Here is an 18290-nt window from a genome sequence, read left to right as displayed (position 1 = left end):
AATATATTTTGTATTCTCTGAGGAGACTTACCTACTTCTCACTTCTTGCCTATTGCTGTGATAGGACTTCCTCTCTTATTTGTTGCAGAAATAGATACATTTTTTTAAAAAAAGAATGAAGAAAGAAAAATTGCAGTATACCACTTCAGTTGTCTTTAGTATTATGTTCCTTTCCAGTGCTTGTCCATGTAGATTCATAGTCTGACATACTTTTAGGCAGTCACCCAGAGTATAATATAATTTTGTCTTTGGTGTCTTAAAATTGTGCAGCCAGGCAAGGGAAGTCTCCCAGGGAAGGTAGGAACAAGGGCTGGCCTGGTGTAAGGATTAAAAGACCAGAAATAAGGAAGGGTGGCAACAGACCCAAACCCAGGTGATTATGTGTTGTGAAGGCAGCATGCCAGGTTCAGAGAATCAAATGTGTTGTTTGACAGCCTGATTCACAGGAAATGAAGGGAGTCCACGAGTACGGGAAGTGTTCATGCCAGTTGTAAGCTGTTAGAACTGTTGTCATTTTGTTCTTCCCCCAGTTGTGCCCATAAAGAAGTCGGGGTTGGAGACACTTAGGCTCACATGAAGGGAATAAACAGCTAAATATCAATTTTATCTTAGTGTGACAGATGAATTTTGGCAACTCTCTAAACTTGCCTCTCTACCTGCAAAAATCTGAAGTGCTGCATGGAAATGGGGAAAATATATCAGAAAATGGAAAACAACTGAGATGAGCATTTGGTATGACAGTTAAGATGCTGCTTAGAATGCTGGCATCCCGTATCGGAGTGCCTATGTTCAAATCCATTTCTGATCCAGTTTCCTCCTAGTGTGGGCACCCTGAGAGACAGCAACTGATAGCCAAAGTCCTTGCATCCTTACTACCTACATGAGAGAACCAAACTGAATCCTAGGCAACTGGCTTGAGCGTGGCCCAGCCCTGGCTCTTTCAGGAAATTCAACTAGCAGGTAGGAGAAGTTTGTCTCCCTCCCTCCCTCCCTCTTCCTTTCACCCATCTCTCTCCCCCCAAATAAATAACATTTTATACAACAAAATAGAAAACAACTTACTTGTCACTCTGCTAATATAATAAAAGTTACAAAATGGAAAATGAATGAATGGCAAAAAACCGCAGCTGGGTTGTACACCACAAGTTTATTAGTCAATCAGTATTCTGTGGTTTAACCTATGGTACTGCATCTTTAATATAGTCTGATTGCAGAGACAGTCCTAAAACATTCTTTAGTAATCAGATGCAACTGCATTACAATGTGGTGATGGACTTCAGTAAAGAATATTTGGCGTCAATGATATGATGCAGCCATTGTTCTCGAAATCGACTCATTCCTGGTCTACAGAGGAGATGAGAACAAGAAGTTTATAAAATCAAACCCCTGAGCCATGAATTCCCTGTTTATTCTGCTATACTCCTGGTACACAAAGAGTCTCTTGGGGTGGTGGCAGGAGGCACTACACCAAAGGGGATTCTCTTTTTACTGCTGTACAAATTAAAAGGAACATTTGTGAATTAATTCTAAGCAATTTTGAAGTTTTCACAGAGACAAGGGGCATGACCTGCTTTATCTCCATACTCTCCCAACTGATCTTTAAGTTCCTGAAATCACTGAAGAACCAGATGCTAAGAAAAAACAATTTTCCAAAACAATGGCAGAATCCTGCTTTTTTGCCCATTCTAATGGGGCAGAGGCTCCAAAAAAGAAAATTGCTACTTGAATTGTCTGTGATTGTGAGCCTGCTGGATTCCTGGAGTGTGGTGACCTCTCCCCCTCACCCCTCAAAAGCTCCCAATATTTATTACCTGTGAATCAGTTTACTTTCCTCGAAGTAATACAAGACATCAACAGGCATATGCTGAGAGAGAGAAGGAAAACAATCAGCAGCCAGAACAACTCTTAATTTCCCCATCCCCACATGTGGTCATGTGTGCATTTTTTAATTTCCAGAGTTCATCTTCCTAATGAATTGGGGATCTGTGCGTGATGATTCTTTGTCACTTGAAACCTCTGTTCCTCAAAAGATTCTTTAGGCAGCAAATAAGAATCTTCACAAAACATGAAGCAGGTCACAAGAGCCTAACCCTCCTTTAGAGGAGCCTGCATGAGACATTTGCTTCGCTTATATGCTCCAGGTTGTTCAACTGACAGAGGTGGCATAGGGATTAAATGGATAAACAAGGTTTGAACATATTTTAAAGCAGGTTCAGTGTTGTTGCATAGTAGGTGAAGCCACTGCCTGTGACACTGGCATCCAATATGAGTGCTGATTCATTTGCTAGCTGCCCTACCTTTTTGATGCAGCTCCCTGCCAATATCCTGGAAAAGCTGCAGAAGATGGCCCAAGTGTTTGCACCACTACCACACACGTGAGTGACCCAGATGAAGCTCCTGGCTTCAGCCTGTCCCAGCCCTAGCCATTGTGGCCACCTGGGGGAATGAACCAATGGATAAAAGATTCTCTGACTTTCAAATAAATAAGTTAACTAAAAATTTTTAAATAGCATGAAGTATAATCCATAATACTGTCTCAGTGGTCCCCAGACATACTTACTTCCAAAATCATGGTCAAGGGCTCTTCTACGTTCTCTGTATATATTGTCTCTGGTATGCTCTTGTTTATCTCCACCAGCCTTAGTTCCTGGTATCTCTGACCTTGCCAGTTAGTAAGATAGCTGGCAGAGGGATATATAACCACAAGTGAGATTGTACCTGGCTTATCTGAGCAATACCAAGATCAGTGTCTGGGGGCTGACTTTGTAGCAGGTTAGGCTGGAGCACTGGTTCCTGTCTCAGCTTCTGTGTTTCTGAACCAGCTCCCTGCTAATGCACCAGGGAAAGCAGTGGAGAGGGCTTGGTCCCCTGTCACCCACAGGGGAAACCCCGATGGAGTTCTAGGCTGCTTGCTTTGATTTGAATAACCCTACTTGTTTGAGCTATTTGGGGAGTGATCCAGCAGATGAAGGACTCCTTTCTTGCTCTTGCGCTCTCTCGCTCTCCATATCTCTCCCTCTTTCTCACTCTCTCTCCCTTACCCTTTCTTCCCACATAGAAAACAGAGAGAGGGAGAAGAGACAGAAATCTTCCTGCTTTCCCTGGTATATTAGCAGGAAACTAGATCAGAAGTTGAGCAGCCGGAACACAAACCAGTTCCTATATGGGATGTCAGAGTGACAGGTTGTACCTTAACCCACTATGCCGTAGCACAGGCAATCAGTCTTGTTTTTAAAATGTTTTTAAAGGGACTGGCATGTTAGCTGAACTGACTGATCAATCCTGCACCTCCAAGTGCAGCATCTCATACTGGCACTAGTTCGTGTCCCGGCTGTTCAGCTTCCCACCCAGCTCCCTGCTTGTGGCCTGGGAAAGCAGTAGAGGATGGCCCAAAGTCTTGGGACACTACACCAGGGAAGAAGCTGCTGGCTCCTGGCTTTGGATTGGCTCAGCTCCGGCCACTGCAGCCATTTGGGGAGTGGACCAGCAGTTGAAGGATCTTTCTTTCTGTCTCTCCTCTCTGTAAATCTGACTTTCCAATAAAAGCCAATGATGAATCTTCACCAGAAAAAAATATTTTTGAAGATCAGAATGTAGGATTTCTCTCTAACTCTGCGTTTCAAATACATCTTGTTAAGAAATCAGAGTGTCTGGAGCAGAGTAAGAAGGAGAAGGGTGATGGGAAAGCAGACATGACAAGGGACACCAGATCACACAAGGTCTTCCAAGACCCTTGCTATTCAGATGTGGTCTGGCCCAGCAGTGTCAGCAGTGACTGAGAACTTGTTAGCAATGCAGAATCCTGAGCCACAGCCCAGACCTGCTGAATCAAAACCTTCATTTTAACAAGATCCCTAAGTAATTTATGTATACTTCAAAGTTTGAGAAGAACTTCTAGAAAGTTTTAAACCAAGGAGTAATATAAATTCATTTTACAGGTCTCGCTGTGGCTGCTATATTGAGAAAGGACATGATATTGCAGGGTGGGAGGTGGGTTTGGGTCGATGATATGGCCTTTATCTTATAAAATAAAGCCCTGGATTTCCTCTTAAAGGGAGAGGGAGAGGGAGAGAGAGAGAGAGAGAGAGAAAGGACATGATGAGGGCAAGGCAAGGAAGCAAATAAACCAATTCATAAGCTATGGAAGTAATCTTGGTGAAGAGAGGATGGTGTCTTGATCTAAGGTGGTCGAAGGGGAATGATAGAAACTTGATTCCGAACATATTTTAGAGCCAACAGGATTTCAGGGGATTGGATAAAAAATGTAAGAGAAAAGTGAAAAAGGAAGGAAGACACCATGAATTTGGCCTTCTACTGAGGTAAAGGAACTGAGTGTGTCAGGTTTGGAAATGTCAGATCAAAATATTTAGATACTGTCAGTGAGATCTTTATTAAGCATCCAAATGGGGATGATAGAAATTGAGGGTAGGCAGCAAGTGACATTTCAAGCTATGGAACTGGACAAAATAACCAACCGAAGAAGTGAGTATAGAGAAAAGGTGCAAGGTCTGAATTTCAGAACATTTTAATACAGAGAGGCTGCTATGGGGGCAGGAAAAAAGTGGCCTCAATCCAAAAGGATGGTGAGTGGGACAGGAGGAAAACCAGAAAATCATGTAGTTCTAGAAGCCAAATGGAAACTTTGACAGAGGAGGGATTAGCAGTGGCAAGTGCTACAGAAAGGCCAAGAAGAAATATGACCACTACATTGTATACAGTCATCCATGCACTTGGCAAGAAATCTCCATTCTCACTGAAGCAAAACGGCAAAAACGGGCAAAAAACAGCAAAAACGGGCAAAGCTTACCGGAGGTTTGCTTTTGTTGAACTTGATGATGAAGTAGGCGAGAGCACTGAATTTTGCCAGAGGTCTTGGAGGAGTTGTAAAACTCCAGTATACGTGGTAGATATAGTGGAAGGAGTGGATTAAATCTTTCTTCTCTGCAAACTCTGTGGCGTGCACCCAGCTCCCTTCATGCTCCCATGTCTGTTTTCACAGGACAAAAAGTACACAGAGTAAAGAAGGCTTATGTTCACATTCTGTAAATAAAGGCAGCATGCAGCAGTGTTATGGCACTTTTGTACTCTACTCCTAACATTTTTTTTTAAGATTTATTTGGTTTTTTTGGAAAGGCGGATATACATAGAGGAGGAGAGACAGAGAGGAAGATCTTCCATCCAATGATTCACCCCCCAAGTGAGCCGCAATGGCCGGTGCGTGCAGATCCGATGCTGGGAACCTGGAACCTCTTCCAGGTCTCCCACGCGGGTGCAGTGTCCCAATGCATTGGGCCGTCCTCGACTGCTTTCCCAGGCCACAGTCAGGGAGCTGGATAGGAAGTGGAGCTGCCGGGATTAGAACCGGTGCCCATATGGGATCCCGGGGCGTTCAAGGCGAGGACTTTAGCTGCTAGGCCACGCTGCTGGGCCCAACATTTTTATTTTAAAAATTTCTTTTTGGGTTCAGTGTGGTAGCCTAATGGCTAAAATCCTCCCATTGAACACACTGGGATCCCAAATGGGCACTGCTTCATGCCCTAGCAACCCCACTTCCCATCCAGCTCCCTGCTTGTGGCCTGGGAAAGCAGTCAAGGATGGCACAAGGCCTTGGGACCCTGCACCTGTGTGGGGGATCTGGAAGAAGCTCCTGGCTTCAGATCGGTGCAGCTCTGGCCATTGTGGCCACTTGGGGAGTGTATCAGTGGATGGAAGATCTTTCTGTCCCTCCTTTTCTCTGTATATCATTGTCCAATAAAAATAAGATCTTTTGGGCCCGGCGCAGTAGCATAGTGGTTAAAGTCCTTGCCTTGAATGTGCCGGGATCCCAAATGGACACTGGTTCATGCCCCAGCAGCCCCGCTTCCCATCCAGCTCCCTGCTTGTGGCCTGGGAAACCAGTCGAGGATGGTCCAAAGCCTTGAGACCCTGCACCCACGTGGGAGACCCAGAAGAGTCTCCTGGCTCCTGGCTTTGGATTGGCTTGGCTCCAGCCGTTGAAGTCATTGGGGAGTGAACAAGCAGATGGAAGATTTTTCTCTGTCTCTCCTTCTCTCTGTAAATGTGATTTGCCTTTCCAATAAAAAGAAATCCTTTATAAAAGATTTATTTATTTATTTTTGCAAATATTTTATTTTTATTGCAAAGTCAGATACATAGAGGAAGATCTTCCATCCGCTGACTCACTCCCCAAGTGACTGCAACGGCCGGTGCTGTGCCAATTTGAAGCCAGGAGCCAGGAGCTTCTTCCAGGTCTCCCACATGGGTGCAGGGTCTCAAGGCTTTGGACCATCCTCGACTGGTTTCCCAGGCCACAGGAAGGGAGCTGAACAGAAGCCGAGCAGCTGGCACCTGAACTAGCACCCATATGGGATCCTGGCACTCAAAGGTGAGGATTTAGCTACTGAGCCATCATGCTGGGCAGCACACTCAACACTTTTTATCTGAATGCAAACTGCAGTCAGTTCCCCAGTTACCCCCACGAGTGGCAGAGAGAAAAGTGGAACTGAAATGCAACGAAGGCAGAATGCAAACGTCACTTGCGATTGAGACTTAGACTGGAAGGGCATACCCTCAAATGTGTATGTCCGGGCCCGGCGGCATGGCCTAGCGGCTAAAGTCCTCGCCTTGAAAGCCCCGGGATCCCATATGGGCGCCGGTTCTAATCCCGGCAGCTCCACTTCCCATCCAGCTCCCTGCTTGTGGCCTGGGAAAGCAGGAGAGGACGGCCCAAAGCTTTGGGACCCTGCACCCGCGTGGGAGACCCGGAAGAGGTTCCAGGTTCCCGGCTTCGGATCGGCGCGCATCGGCCCGTTGCGGCTCACTTGGGGAGTGAATCATCGGATGGAAGATCTTCCTCTCTGTCTCTCTCTATGTGTATATCTGGCTGTAATAAAATGAATAAATCTTTAAAAAAAAAAAAAAAAATGTGTATGTCCACAGACACACCATGCTCTGCATCCTTACTTGGGAGGCAAATTGCTTAATAAGAAAATAATTAGAAAAGATTTAGAGCATGGGTCCTGCTCACCCCATCTTAGGAGACCTAAACTTTATGTGACTGCATTTCAAACTTTTGATCAAACAGCCTTTTTACTGTTCCTTACCTTCGTGTACCAAAGTTGCTGTGGTCAACTAACTTACCGCAATGAACTGGTCAATTTGTTCACGGCCTTTTTCCACTGTGAATTCACCGTGAGTGATCCAGTTGATGTTTTTGTAGGGGTTTGTAGCCTCTGAAATCAAGATGTAAATGTATTAGCTATCCAGCTGAGATGTGATGTAAGACTGTAGGAGGTAGGGGGTCCTGGCACAGTTAGGGTCTCTGGTGAGATAACCTTTAAAATGTTAATTGTGTTCCTCTGGTAAAAATCTTCTAAAATGTAAAAGAACAGGGCTTCCTGCTATCCTGAATCCTTCTGAAAGCACTTTCTCCCACTGCGGAGGGAACAAAGGCACAGATTCAACATATCAATCCCTTAGAGAAAGCACACTGTGCCACTTTGGTCAATGTCAAAGAAGTGGCACCCCAGTTTATCTTCAGCATCTTCACTTTTTGTTTGCGGGGCAAGGTGGTAGAAAATATTGCCAATCGGAGTAAGTTTTTTGTTTTTCTTTCTGCCCTTGGGGTGATCCTTGTGCATGAAAGACCCCATCTCCACCATTCCTCGGGTCTTTCCTCCCTTGGTCCTGCCTCTAGGGCAGGAGTCTCTCTTCCCCTTAAATAAATCTTGCTTTGCAAACTAGAGTTTGTCCACATGAAAATTCTTTCGTGTGAGATGAGAAACGAGGTTGCGGCCATGTTTTCGCACCGATCCCCCAACAGTCTCCCTGCAACAACATCCTACAACAAGACCATTCTCTGGGCACCCAAACAGGACTGCTACCTTCCACATGCTGAACGGCATTTCTGATGGCACTGTCAACTACAGGTGCGGCTGCTTCAGTTGTGATGCGGTGGGCTTCATTCACTTTCTCCTCCCTTGCAGGATCCACATTTATAGTCACTACCTTTCGACCTTTGACCTTTTTAATCATATCCATGTTCTTTCGTCTGAAAAGAGAAAATCAATTGCTCTTTGTACATATATGTAAATGTAAGTGGGCGTACCACGTAAGTAGACTGTCCTGTGAAGAATCACAGTACACAAGAAACAACTGATTTTAGAGAAGGACTAGGGAGCTGGGGGTGCACAGCACTGAGCCATCATTGCCTGTGTGCCTAGCTGCTGAGGGTTACTCTTCCTGAAAATCAAGTGCTTTCTAGGTTCAAAACCATGAGGTGTTAAATCAAATGCAGTAGAATGATTCTTAGCTTTTTGGGAGTTCTAAAAATGCTGATTTCTGATTGAGTCTTAGTGGAATCCAAGTCTCTGCTTTGAAAAACTAAGGTTGTGGGCCCGGCGCCATGGCCTAACAGTTAAAGTCCTCACCTTGAACGCACCGGGATCCCATATGGGCGCCGGTTCTAATCCCGGCAGCTCCACTTCCCATCCAGCTCCCTGCCTGTGGCCTGGGAAAGCAGTTGAGGACAGCCCAGTGCTTTGGGACCCTGCACCCGCGTGGGAGACCTGGAAGAGGTTCCTGGTTCCCGGCATTGGATCGGTGCGCACCGGCCCGTTGCGGCTCACTTGGGGAGTGAACCATCGGACGGAGGATCTTCCTCTCTGTCTCTCCTCCTCTCTGTATATCTGCCTTTGCAATAAAAATAAATAAATCTTTTTTTAAAAAAAGTCATACAACCTTAGTTTTTCTTTTTCTTTTTTTTTTTTTTTTTTTTTTTAAGATTTTTTGTTATTATTGGAAAGCCGGATATACAGAGAGGAGGAGAGACAGAGAGGAAGATCTTCCATCCGATGTTTCACTCCCCAAGTGACCACAAAGGCTGGAGCTGAGCCAATCCAAAGCCAGGAGCCAGGAGTTCCTCCAGATCTCCCATGCGGGTGCAGGGTCCCAAGGCCTTGTGCCATCCTTGACTGCTTTCCCAGGCCACAAGCAGGGAGCTGGATGGGAAGCGGAGCCTCTGGGATTAGAACCGGCGACCATATGGGATCCCGGTGCGTTCAAAGCAAGGACCTTAACCACTAGGCCATAGAGCCGGGTCCGGTTGTATGACTCTTAAAAGAGAGTAAATTAGGGGGACCAGTGTGGTGGCGCAAAAGGTAGCCCTTTGACTTGCAGCACTGACATCCCATATGGGCATCAGTTTGTGTCTTGGCTGCTCCACTTCCCATCCAGCTCCCTGCTTATGGCCTGGAAAAACAGCGGAGGATGGCTCAAATCCTTGTGCCCCTGTACCCACATGGGATACCTGGGAGAAGCTCCTGGCTCCTGGCTTTGGATTGCTTCAGTTCTGGCCTTTGTGGTCATTTGGGGAGTGAACCAGCAGATGTGTCTGTCTCTCCTCTCTGTAAATCTTTCTTTCAAATAAAAATAAAATAAAATGAATCTTAACCAATACAGTGAATTGCACCATTGTTATAGCATAGCAGTTACAGCCACCACCTGACGTGCTGGCATCCCATGTGAGCACCAGTTTGAGTCCTAGCTGCTCTACTTCCTCCTCATCTTTTGTTTTGTTTTGTTTGTTTTTTATTTATAAGGTAGATTTACAGCGAGAGGAGAGAAAGGACAGTGGGCCCTATTAGCACATTTTCATCTGGAGTCCAAAATGTGCCCACTCTTTCTGTGAGCCTCTCTGATGAATGGCAACCCTTGGTTTCCTGTCTCAACATTACGATCAGTCCCAGGGATACTACACAAGGAGACCTGGTTCCCGCAGCCATTAGTCCTAAATTGATCCGAACAGCTTCTCTCTGAACAATCTTGTGTTAATATTCGCTGGGTTCATTCGGGCCTTGGCACCAGTGTCTTTAAGTTCTTTGTTCCAACAAAGGACAGACAGGATCATCTATCTACAGGAGGAAAGGGAATATTTCCAAAGCAGGAATGATGTTGCCCAAAGAGTGTTACCACTGAGGAACTGACTCTCTTTTGCTCTTAGGCCAGTTTAATTTAGCCAAAGCAAGTTCCTGTAAAATCTATAGCTAAATACAACTACACAAAGCTTCTTTTTCTGTTGGTTAGTGGGGACCTGACATGGTAGCCTAGTGTCTAAAGTCCTTGCCTTGAACGCCTAGGATCCCATATGCACACCGGTTCTAATGCCAGCAGCCCTGCTTCCCATCCAGCTCCCTGCTTGTGGCCTGGGAAAGCAGTCGAGGACGGCCCAAAGCCTTGGGACCCTGCACCCATGTGGGAGACCAGAAGAAGCTCCTGGTTCCTGGCTTTGGCTCAGCACAGCTGCAGCCATTTCGGCCACTTGAGGAATGAACCAGCAGATGGAAGATCTTTCTCTGTCTCTCCTCTCTGTAAAATCTGCCTTTCCAATTAAATAAATAAATAAACAAACAAACCATTATAGTTGGTCAGTACAGCAACTTCCGCGAAACTTCGTCCTTCAGAGACCTGCCCATTGGGTGACTTGCTCATTCAGTGACTTGGCTTTCAGCACACTACCTATTGCTGCACTGTCCAGAAACCAAGCCTGTGGCCTTCAATAAAGAGGCTGCATTATGTATGAAGAATTCCCTAAGGCTCTCCCTAGTGAACCCTGTGTCCCAGGATGAAGGGAGAGGGGGGGGCTGTGCCCAAGGTGAAGCTCAGCTTTCATCCTCACACATCTGGAGACACAGATTCTGAAGCCTCCCTCCCTCCCGCTGGCCTCTCCTGATTCTTTTTCTTCCGTTGTTAAAAAAGAAGCCAGCTGGTTGAATTGATGGGAAGAGATCGTGGCAGGGTCAAGTTTAGCGAGTGCGCAGTAACAGGGACAACCACTGCAGGTCGTTTTTGTGAACTCCCCCAGCCCCTAGCAAACCCTGATACCTGGTACCCTGATACCTGAGAGAACAGATCCTTTTTTAAAGCAGTCTCTGGGGAGCTCTCAGTCTGAGAGCTCAGTAGGAGCTCTCAACTGCCCAGCCCAGAATTCCCAGCTGGAATGTTTACAAGTGCTGCCGAGGCAACACAAGCTTCAACCAATCAGAAGCGAAGCCCACAAGGAGGAAGGGAGGGGGAGAGGCAGACACAAAAACTGTCTGATCTCAATTGTAGGACCAGACTGAGAGCCATAAGCAGCTCCAACCCAGCAGGAAATGAGTTTACAGGGCTGTGCCAGGAAGGACAGTTTTGGCCAGTGCCTCAGCTGGCATTTACGGGTCCTCTTGGCATGTGCCAGTCTCTGTGCCTGGCACATGTTTAGTCATGTACACCGTGCAACAGCCCAGGGGGGAAACATTACTATTTTCATATGACACTTGAAATACTGACTGCCAGCAGCACTCAGTAATCTGCCCAAAACTCAGAGCTATTAAAGCTTATGAGTTTATGGGCCCGGCGGCGTGTCCTAGCAGCTGAAGTCCTCGCCTTGAACACTCCGGAATGCAATATGGGCGCCTGTTCTACGGAAGATCTGTCCTCTGTCTCTCCTCCTCTCTGTATATCTCTGACTTTGTAATAAAATAAATAAATCATTAAAAAAAGCTTCATTGAGTTTTCATTTCTTCTTTTTTCAAATTCTCAGATTAGGACTTCCCTGATGTGCTCAACTATTTTTTTCATCTATTTTCTTTTTTTACATCTATTTTCAAGGATGTCTTTTATGAATCAAGAATGAGAGAGAGTATAATATTATAATGATAAACACATATGTAGGAATAACAATACTTCTCTTAGTTTATCTATGCCAAAAGGCCTTAATATAGAGTCGAGCTTTTGGGGGAAGACTAAACCAGATGATTCATGCGAAGGCTCAGGAGACTCCCTGGTATCATAAACGCTGGTGGATAGATCCCATTCCTGTTACTGTTATTTCAGTATTTTCATCTACTTGATAGAGAAAGAGAGAGGTAGAGAGAGAAACTCCCATCATCTGGTTTATTCCCCCAAATGTCCACAGTAGTTAGGGCTGCCCTATTTCACGTCAAATTCCCTGCAACAATAATGCCAGCTCCCCCACTACTATAATTAATAGTAATGTCGGGCCCAGCGGCATGGCCTAGCGGCTAAAGTCCTCGCCTTGAAAGCCCCGGGATCCCATATGGGCGCCGGTTCTAATCCCGGCAGCTCCACTTCCCATCCAGCTCCCTGCTTGTGGCCTGGGAAAGCAGTCGAGGATGGTCCAATGCATTGGGACCCTGCACCCGTGTGGGAGACCTGGAAGAGGTTCCTGGCATTGGATCGGCGCGCACCGGCCATTGCAGCTCACTTGGGGAGTGAAACATCGGATGGAAGATCTTCCTCTCTGTCTCTCCTCCTCTCTGTATATCCAGCTTTCCAATAATAATAAAATCTTAAAAAAAAAATAGTACTGTCATTACAAATGATGTGAATTTTTAAAAGGTAGCTTAGGTAGCTTTTTTTGAGATTTATTTATTTTTATTGCAAAGTCAGATATAAAGAGAGGAGGAGAGACAGAGAGGAAGATCTTCCGTCTGATGATTCACTCCCCAAATGACCACTACAGCCAGTGCTGTGCTGATCCAAAGCCAGGAGCCAGGAATCTCCTCCAGGTCTCCCGCACAGGTGCAGGGTCCCAAGGCTTTGAGCCATCCTCAACTGCTTTCCCAGGCCACAGCAGGGAGCTGGATGGGAAGTGGGGCTGCTGGGATTAGAACCGGCGCCCATATGGGATTCCAGCACGTGCAAGGTGAGAACTTTAGCTGTTAGGCCATGGCGCCGGGCCCAAATGATGTGATTTTTTAAAAAAAAAGATTCTTTTCTCTCTCTCTTTTTTTTTGTATTGGAAAGTCAGATATACAGAGAGGAAGAGAGACAGAGAGCAAGATCTTACATCTGCTGATTCACTCCCCAAGTGGCCGAAATGGCTGCAGCTGTGCTGAGCCAGAGCCAGGAGCCAGGAGCCTCTTCCAGGTCTCCCTTGTGGGTACAGTGTCCCAAGGCTTTGGGCCATCCTCGACTACTTTCCCAGGCCACAAGCAGGGAGCTGGATGGGAAGTGGAGCAGCTGGCATTAGAACTGGTGCCCATATGGGATCCTGGCACATGTAAGGCAAGGAGTTTAGCCACTAGGCTACCACATCAAGCCAAAATTAATTAGTCCATGAAATTCCCATGTTTGGTGGGAATTCCTTAACCATGGAGTGGTTGCTCACAGTAATGACAGTTGATTTCAGTCCCCACAAAGGAAGGAAGGTAAGTGTTAAGTGTCCTCTTCATCTGGGAGCAAGTGCTGATTGCAGTGCCTGGAAGGAATAATGTTACACACTTGTGATGTCATACACAGGGATTATGCACTGAGATGGAGTTGAAAGCTAGGCAAATAGGGCTGGGCATGGGGAAAGAGTAAGAGACAGTATGGCTTAATCTAAACACAGAAGAGATTCCCATCCTAGTTCTTTCTCTCTTTTTTGAAAGATTTATTTAGTTTTATTGGAAAGTCAGATATGCAGAGGGTAACATCTTTAGTCCGATGATTCACTCCCCAAGTGAACGCAACGGCTGGAACTGTGCTAATCGGAAGCCAGGAGCCAGGAATCTCCTCCAGGTCTCCCACACGGGTGCAGGGTCCCAAAGCCTTGGACCATCCTCTACTGCTTTCCCAGGCCACAAGCAGGAAGTTGGATGGGAAGTGGAGCCACCAGGACATGAACCGGTGCCCATATGGATCCCGGCGCATGCAAAGTGAGGACTTTAGCCACTAGGCCACCACGCCTGGCCCCTTATTTTTGTTTTTAAAGATTTATTTATTTGAAAAATAGAATCTCACAAGGAGAGAGAGAGAATCATCCATGTGTTGGTTTACTCCTCAAATACCCATAACAGCAGCTGAGGCTGAACCAATTTGAAGCCAGGAGCCATGAACTCCATCTGGGTAACCTACATGGCCCTACTTGGGCCATCGTCTGCTGTTTTTCCAAGTGGCTAGGATTCAAACCGATACTCCAGTATGGGATGCTAGCACATCACAAGTAGTTCAGTCACCTCTGTGCACAATTAAGAGAGTACATGAGCCTATCTTTCAATGCTTATGCTTTATTCACACAACTCAATCCTAAGTTTCTTATTCCTCTACCAAAAGGCCTCAGGAGCCTCTTAATCTCAAGGTGGGGAATCCATCATAAGGCTGACATGTTTACTTATCCTATGTTCCCTGGAGGGGATTCAAAGGAGAGAGGCTGAGGCGGTTGCCTCCGAGTTGCAGCTGGCATCCAAGCAGTGTCCAGCTCACTCTCAGCTTCAGTCTCATCCCTCTATGAGCTAGTCAGAACAATCATCTTGTCAGAATCCCTTTTTTTGGCTTTTTTTAAGATTTATTTATTTTGTTATTGGAAAGTCAGATTTACAGAAAGATGGAGATAGAGAAAGAAAGATCTTCCATCTGCTGGTTCACTTCCCAGGTGACCGCAACGGCCAAAGCTGAGCCATCCTCCATCCTCCACTGCTTTCCCAGGCCACAAGCAGGGAGTTGGAAGGGAAGTGCAGCAACCAGGATAGGAATAGGCACCCATATGGGATCCCAGTGCATGCAAGGTGAGGACTTTAGCCACTAGGTTACCATGCCAGACCCCAGAGTATCTTTTTATCACCCATTTTCTTGGCTCAGTGCTTACTACTGATTGGTTGGTCTTTAGTATCTTCTGCTTACAAACTATTGGGCTTGGGGGAGCAGGAATGAATAGCATCTTGATAATACATATTCCTAAGCTAGTCTTAACATGTTATTTAATAGTGCCTAGTCTAAACAGGAAAGTTACACACAAGTTAACATTGCATTATATTAACTAATATTGTGCATACGTCACACTTTCAGAGGGGGTGCACATAATGATATTTTAACAAGTATATTATTGCGTTCATCACACAGCATCCCAGGCCATAGTATAACCTGCTGCAGCACAGTGCTACCCACCCCCGTTGCCAATCCTGCCCACATACTGGCAGTGTGGCCACATACAGGGTTTTCATTTCTCTGAGCATCACATATGCATGGGGATCTTTTTGATCACTCTGTAAGGTTGGGAAGAAGCTGAAATAAGATAATTCACTCAGAGCACTCAGAAAAAGCACAGGTATGGTGGCCTAGTGGCTAAAGCCGTCGCTTGCAAGTCCAGGATTCCATAAGGGCACTGGTTCCTATCCTGGCTGCTTCACTTCCCATCCAGCTCCCTGCTTGTGGCCTGAGAAACCAAAAGAGGATGGCCTGTGCATAAAGACGTGCTGGCCCAGGAGTCCACAGGGCCTTGGTGGCCCTTCTGAGCAAAGCCACCTTCACTGATAGCAGATGAGTCAGCTGTGTAACCCCAGGAGAATGAAAGCACGCATCTGACTCTACCTGCCTGCAGCTAGACAGCCTGCTCGAGACGGGGCCGACACCTAACTAACGTGTCCTTATTATTGTGGGAGGTGTGGGCAATTGTACCAAGGATATTGCACTCACTCAAAGGAGCTGCTTTGGAGACCCTGGCATAACCCCCATGCTCCTAAAATCTTACTAAATTGAGGGGAATCTGGGCAGAGGTCCTGAGGCAGAATGGTCTACATCAGATCCTAGGAAGAGGGGATGGAGCTGACATCCTGGGGCCTCTGTTCAGCACTGTACACCCTGGAGCTTGAATTATATCCATTTTTACTCTAATTCCTGCCCAGGTTCTTTTCTTCCTAACCCTTGTATTTCCAGGCTCGCTTTATCTTCTGCTTTTTTTTTTTTTGTAAAGATTCATTTATTTTTATTGGAAAGATAGATTTACAGAGAGGAGAGAGAGAAAGATCGTCCTTCTGCTGATTCACTCCCCACTGACCACAATAACCAAATGACCCAAATGACCATTCCCCAGATGACCCAGCTGGGACTGAGCTGGTCTGAAGTCAGGAGCCAGAAGATTTCTCCAGGTCTCCCATGCAGGTGCAGGGTCCTAAGGCTTTGGCCAATCCTCTACTGCTTTCTCAGGCCACAAGGCAGGAAGCTGGAAGGGAAGTAGAGCAGCTGGGAACACTAACTGGCACCCATATGGGATCCCAGCAATTGCAAGGTAAGGATTTAACCATTGAGCCATCACACGGGGCCCTCTAATTTATCTTCTTCAATTTTTTCCTTTCTCCTTGCTCTTTCCTCCTCTCCCATATATGCCTAGCAAAGCTAATGGCTCTCAACCATGAAGCCCAGACCAGCTGTTGACATTCTCTTCATGTCAAGTGGACCCAGTAGCTGGTACACATCTTGTAAGTACCTATAAAGTACAAAGGTGGCAGGAATTGTGGAGAAAGCAAACTAAGGTTTCCATCTTCGAGTCTAGTTGGGAAGATACAGTGTGCTCCATGAGTAAATACTTCAGCAAGTCAAAGCAGCAGACGGTTAAATGCTTCTTGAATCAAAACAGAAAGCATGTTAAATGTGGGCAACCGTATAGCTGAGCAACACTGTTTCCAATCTAAAAGATCAAAGTACTATGCAAAGCTCCTCCTGGATGGCTACGTTTCTGATCAGGAGGCCTTGATATCAAATCCAAAGTCACAAGTACACAGGACACATTTGCAGGACACAAAAAATTCAGGGCTACCCAGTGGACCTGAGCACTCCACCTCAAATACTAACTTCTCAGCAGTAAGAGAGAACAAAAAGCTTGTGGGAAGCTGGACTGTCCTAAGCCAATAATAATAATAATAATAATAATGATAATTGAGCCCAGCATAGTAGCCTAGTGTCTAATTCTCCCCTTGCAATCGCCGGGAATCCATATAGGCACTGGTTCATGTATTGGCTGCTCCACTTCCCTTCCAGCTCCCTGCTTGTGGTTTGGGAAAGCAGTCAAGGACGGCCCAAAGCCTTGGGACTCTGCACCCGTGTGGGAGACCCAGAAGAAGCTCCTGGTTCCTGGCCTCCTGGCTTTGGATTGGCGCAGCACCGGCAGTTGCAGACACTTGGGGAGTGAGTCATCGGACGGAAGATCTTCCTCTCTGTCTCTCCTTCTCTCTGTATATATCTGACTTTCCAATAAAAATAAATAAATCTTTAAGAAATAACAAAAATGTATATATGGGAGGGTGAAAGGGGGAAAGCGCTGGAGGTTCACTTCCCAAATGATAGCACAGGCCGGAGCTGAGCCAATCCAAAGTCAGGAGCCAGGAGCTTCTTCCAGGTCTCCCACATGGGTGCAGGGTCCCCAGGTTTAGGGCCATTCTCTAATGCTTCCCCAGGCCACAAGCAGGGAGCTGGGACACAAACCAGCACCAATATAAGATTTCAGTGCTTGCAATGTTAGGATTTTTTTTAACGATTTATTTATTTTTAGTGGAAAGTCAGATACACAGAGAAGAGGAGAGACAGAGAGGAAGATCTTCCATCTGTTGATTCACTCCCCAAGTGACCACAAAGGCTGGAGCTGCACCTATCCAAAGCCAGGAACCAGGAGCTTCTTCCAGGTCTCCCAGCGGTTCAGGGTCCCAAGGCTTTGGGCCATCCTCGACTGCTTTCCCAGGCCACAAGCAGGGAGCTGGATGAAAAGCAGGGTTGCTGGCATTAGAACCGGTGCCCAAATGGGATTCCAGTGCATGCAAGGCGAGGACTTTAGCCACTAGGCTACCGTGCTGGTCCAAAAAAATAAATAAATCATAGCCAAAAAACTCATCCTATTGTGTTCCTTTAGGATATCATTTACCCTTTTTCAGGGTTTCTCAACTTCAGCAATATTGTTCTAGGCTACCAGAAACTCATGGGGAGCTCTCTTACGCGTGTTTGCAAGCAGTACTGGCTTCTCTCCACCAGGTGGCAGCATCAGTCTCCTCTTCTCTCCTCCCTCTAGGGTGACAGGAAAAATAACCTTCAGACATTTTAATGTGCCCTGGAGTAGGGCTGAGGGGTGGCAGACGGACACCACTGAGAAAAACACTGCTTAAACTGTGCCCTGTGCATCCCGGTGCCGTAGTCTAGTGGCTAAATTCCTGTCCTTAGTGGAAAGTCAGATATACAGAGAAGAGGAGAGACAGAGAGGAAGATCTTCCATCTCTTGGTTCACTCCCCAAGTGACCACAACGGCTGGTGCTACACCGATCCTAAATTCTTTCCATCTGCTGGGATCCTATATGCACACCGGTTCTAATCCCAGTGGCCCCGCTTCCCATCCAGCTCCCTGCTTGTGGCCTGGGAAAGCAGTCGAGGACAGCCCAAAGCCTTTGGGACCCTGCACCTGTGTGGGAGACCCGGAAGAGGTTTATGGTTCCTGGCTTCGGATCGGCGCAGCTCTAGCCATTCAGTCATTGTGAATCAGTGAACAGAAG

General features: G+C 46.4%; 1 protein-coding gene across 2 annotated transcripts; it reads right to left on the bottom strand.

Moving 5' to 3' along the window:
* Nucleotides 1-1159: 1159 nt before the first annotated feature.
* Nucleotides 1160-11270, bottom strand: AKAP14 (A-kinase anchoring protein 14). Of its 2 annotated transcripts, XM_004587777.2 has the most exons (6): nt 10897-11270; nt 7884-8050; nt 7141-7232; nt 4808-4987; nt 1812-1864; nt 1160-1344 (listed from the first exon to the last, which is right to left on the bottom strand). In XM_004587777.2, exons 2-6 carry the CDS (start codon nt 8038-8040, stop codon nt 1257-1259), a joined length of 570 nt encoding a protein of 189 aa, XP_004587834.1. In that variant the 5' UTR covers nt 8041-8050; nt 10897-11270; the 3' UTR covers nt 1160-1256. The 2 variants fall into 2 exon arrangements, with proteins under 2 accessions (XP_004587834.1, XP_058514706.1); XM_058658723.1 differs by lacking the exon at nt 1812-1864 and having other exon boundaries at nt 1165-1344; nt 10897-11269.
* Nucleotides 11271-18290: the final 7020 nt, after the last annotated feature.

Source organism: Ochotona princeps, chromosome X (genome assembly GCF_030435755.1).
Source record: "Ochotona princeps isolate mOchPri1 chromosome X, mOchPri1.hap1, whole genome shotgun sequence".
Classification (NCBI taxonomy): Eukaryota; Metazoa; Chordata; class Mammalia; order Lagomorpha; family Ochotonidae; genus Ochotona; species Ochotona princeps.
This window is presented reverse-complemented; position numbering and strand designations above follow the sequence as displayed.

Excerpts from the sequence above, each read along its gene's own strand:
- AKAP14 (XM_004587777.2), bottom strand. The coding sequence starts at position 8,040 with ATGGATATGATTAAAAAGGTCAAAGGTCGAAAGGTAGTGACTATAAAT. Across the intron at positions 4,988-7,140 it reads AAATTGACCAGTTCATTGCG|ACATGGGAGCATGAAGGGAG; the intron begins GTAAGTTAGTTG and ends CTGTGAAAACAG. Across the intron at positions 1,345-1,811 it reads GAAAGTAAACTGATTCACAG|ACCAGGAATGAGTCGATTTC; the intron begins GTAATAAATATT and ends TCTCCTCTGTAG.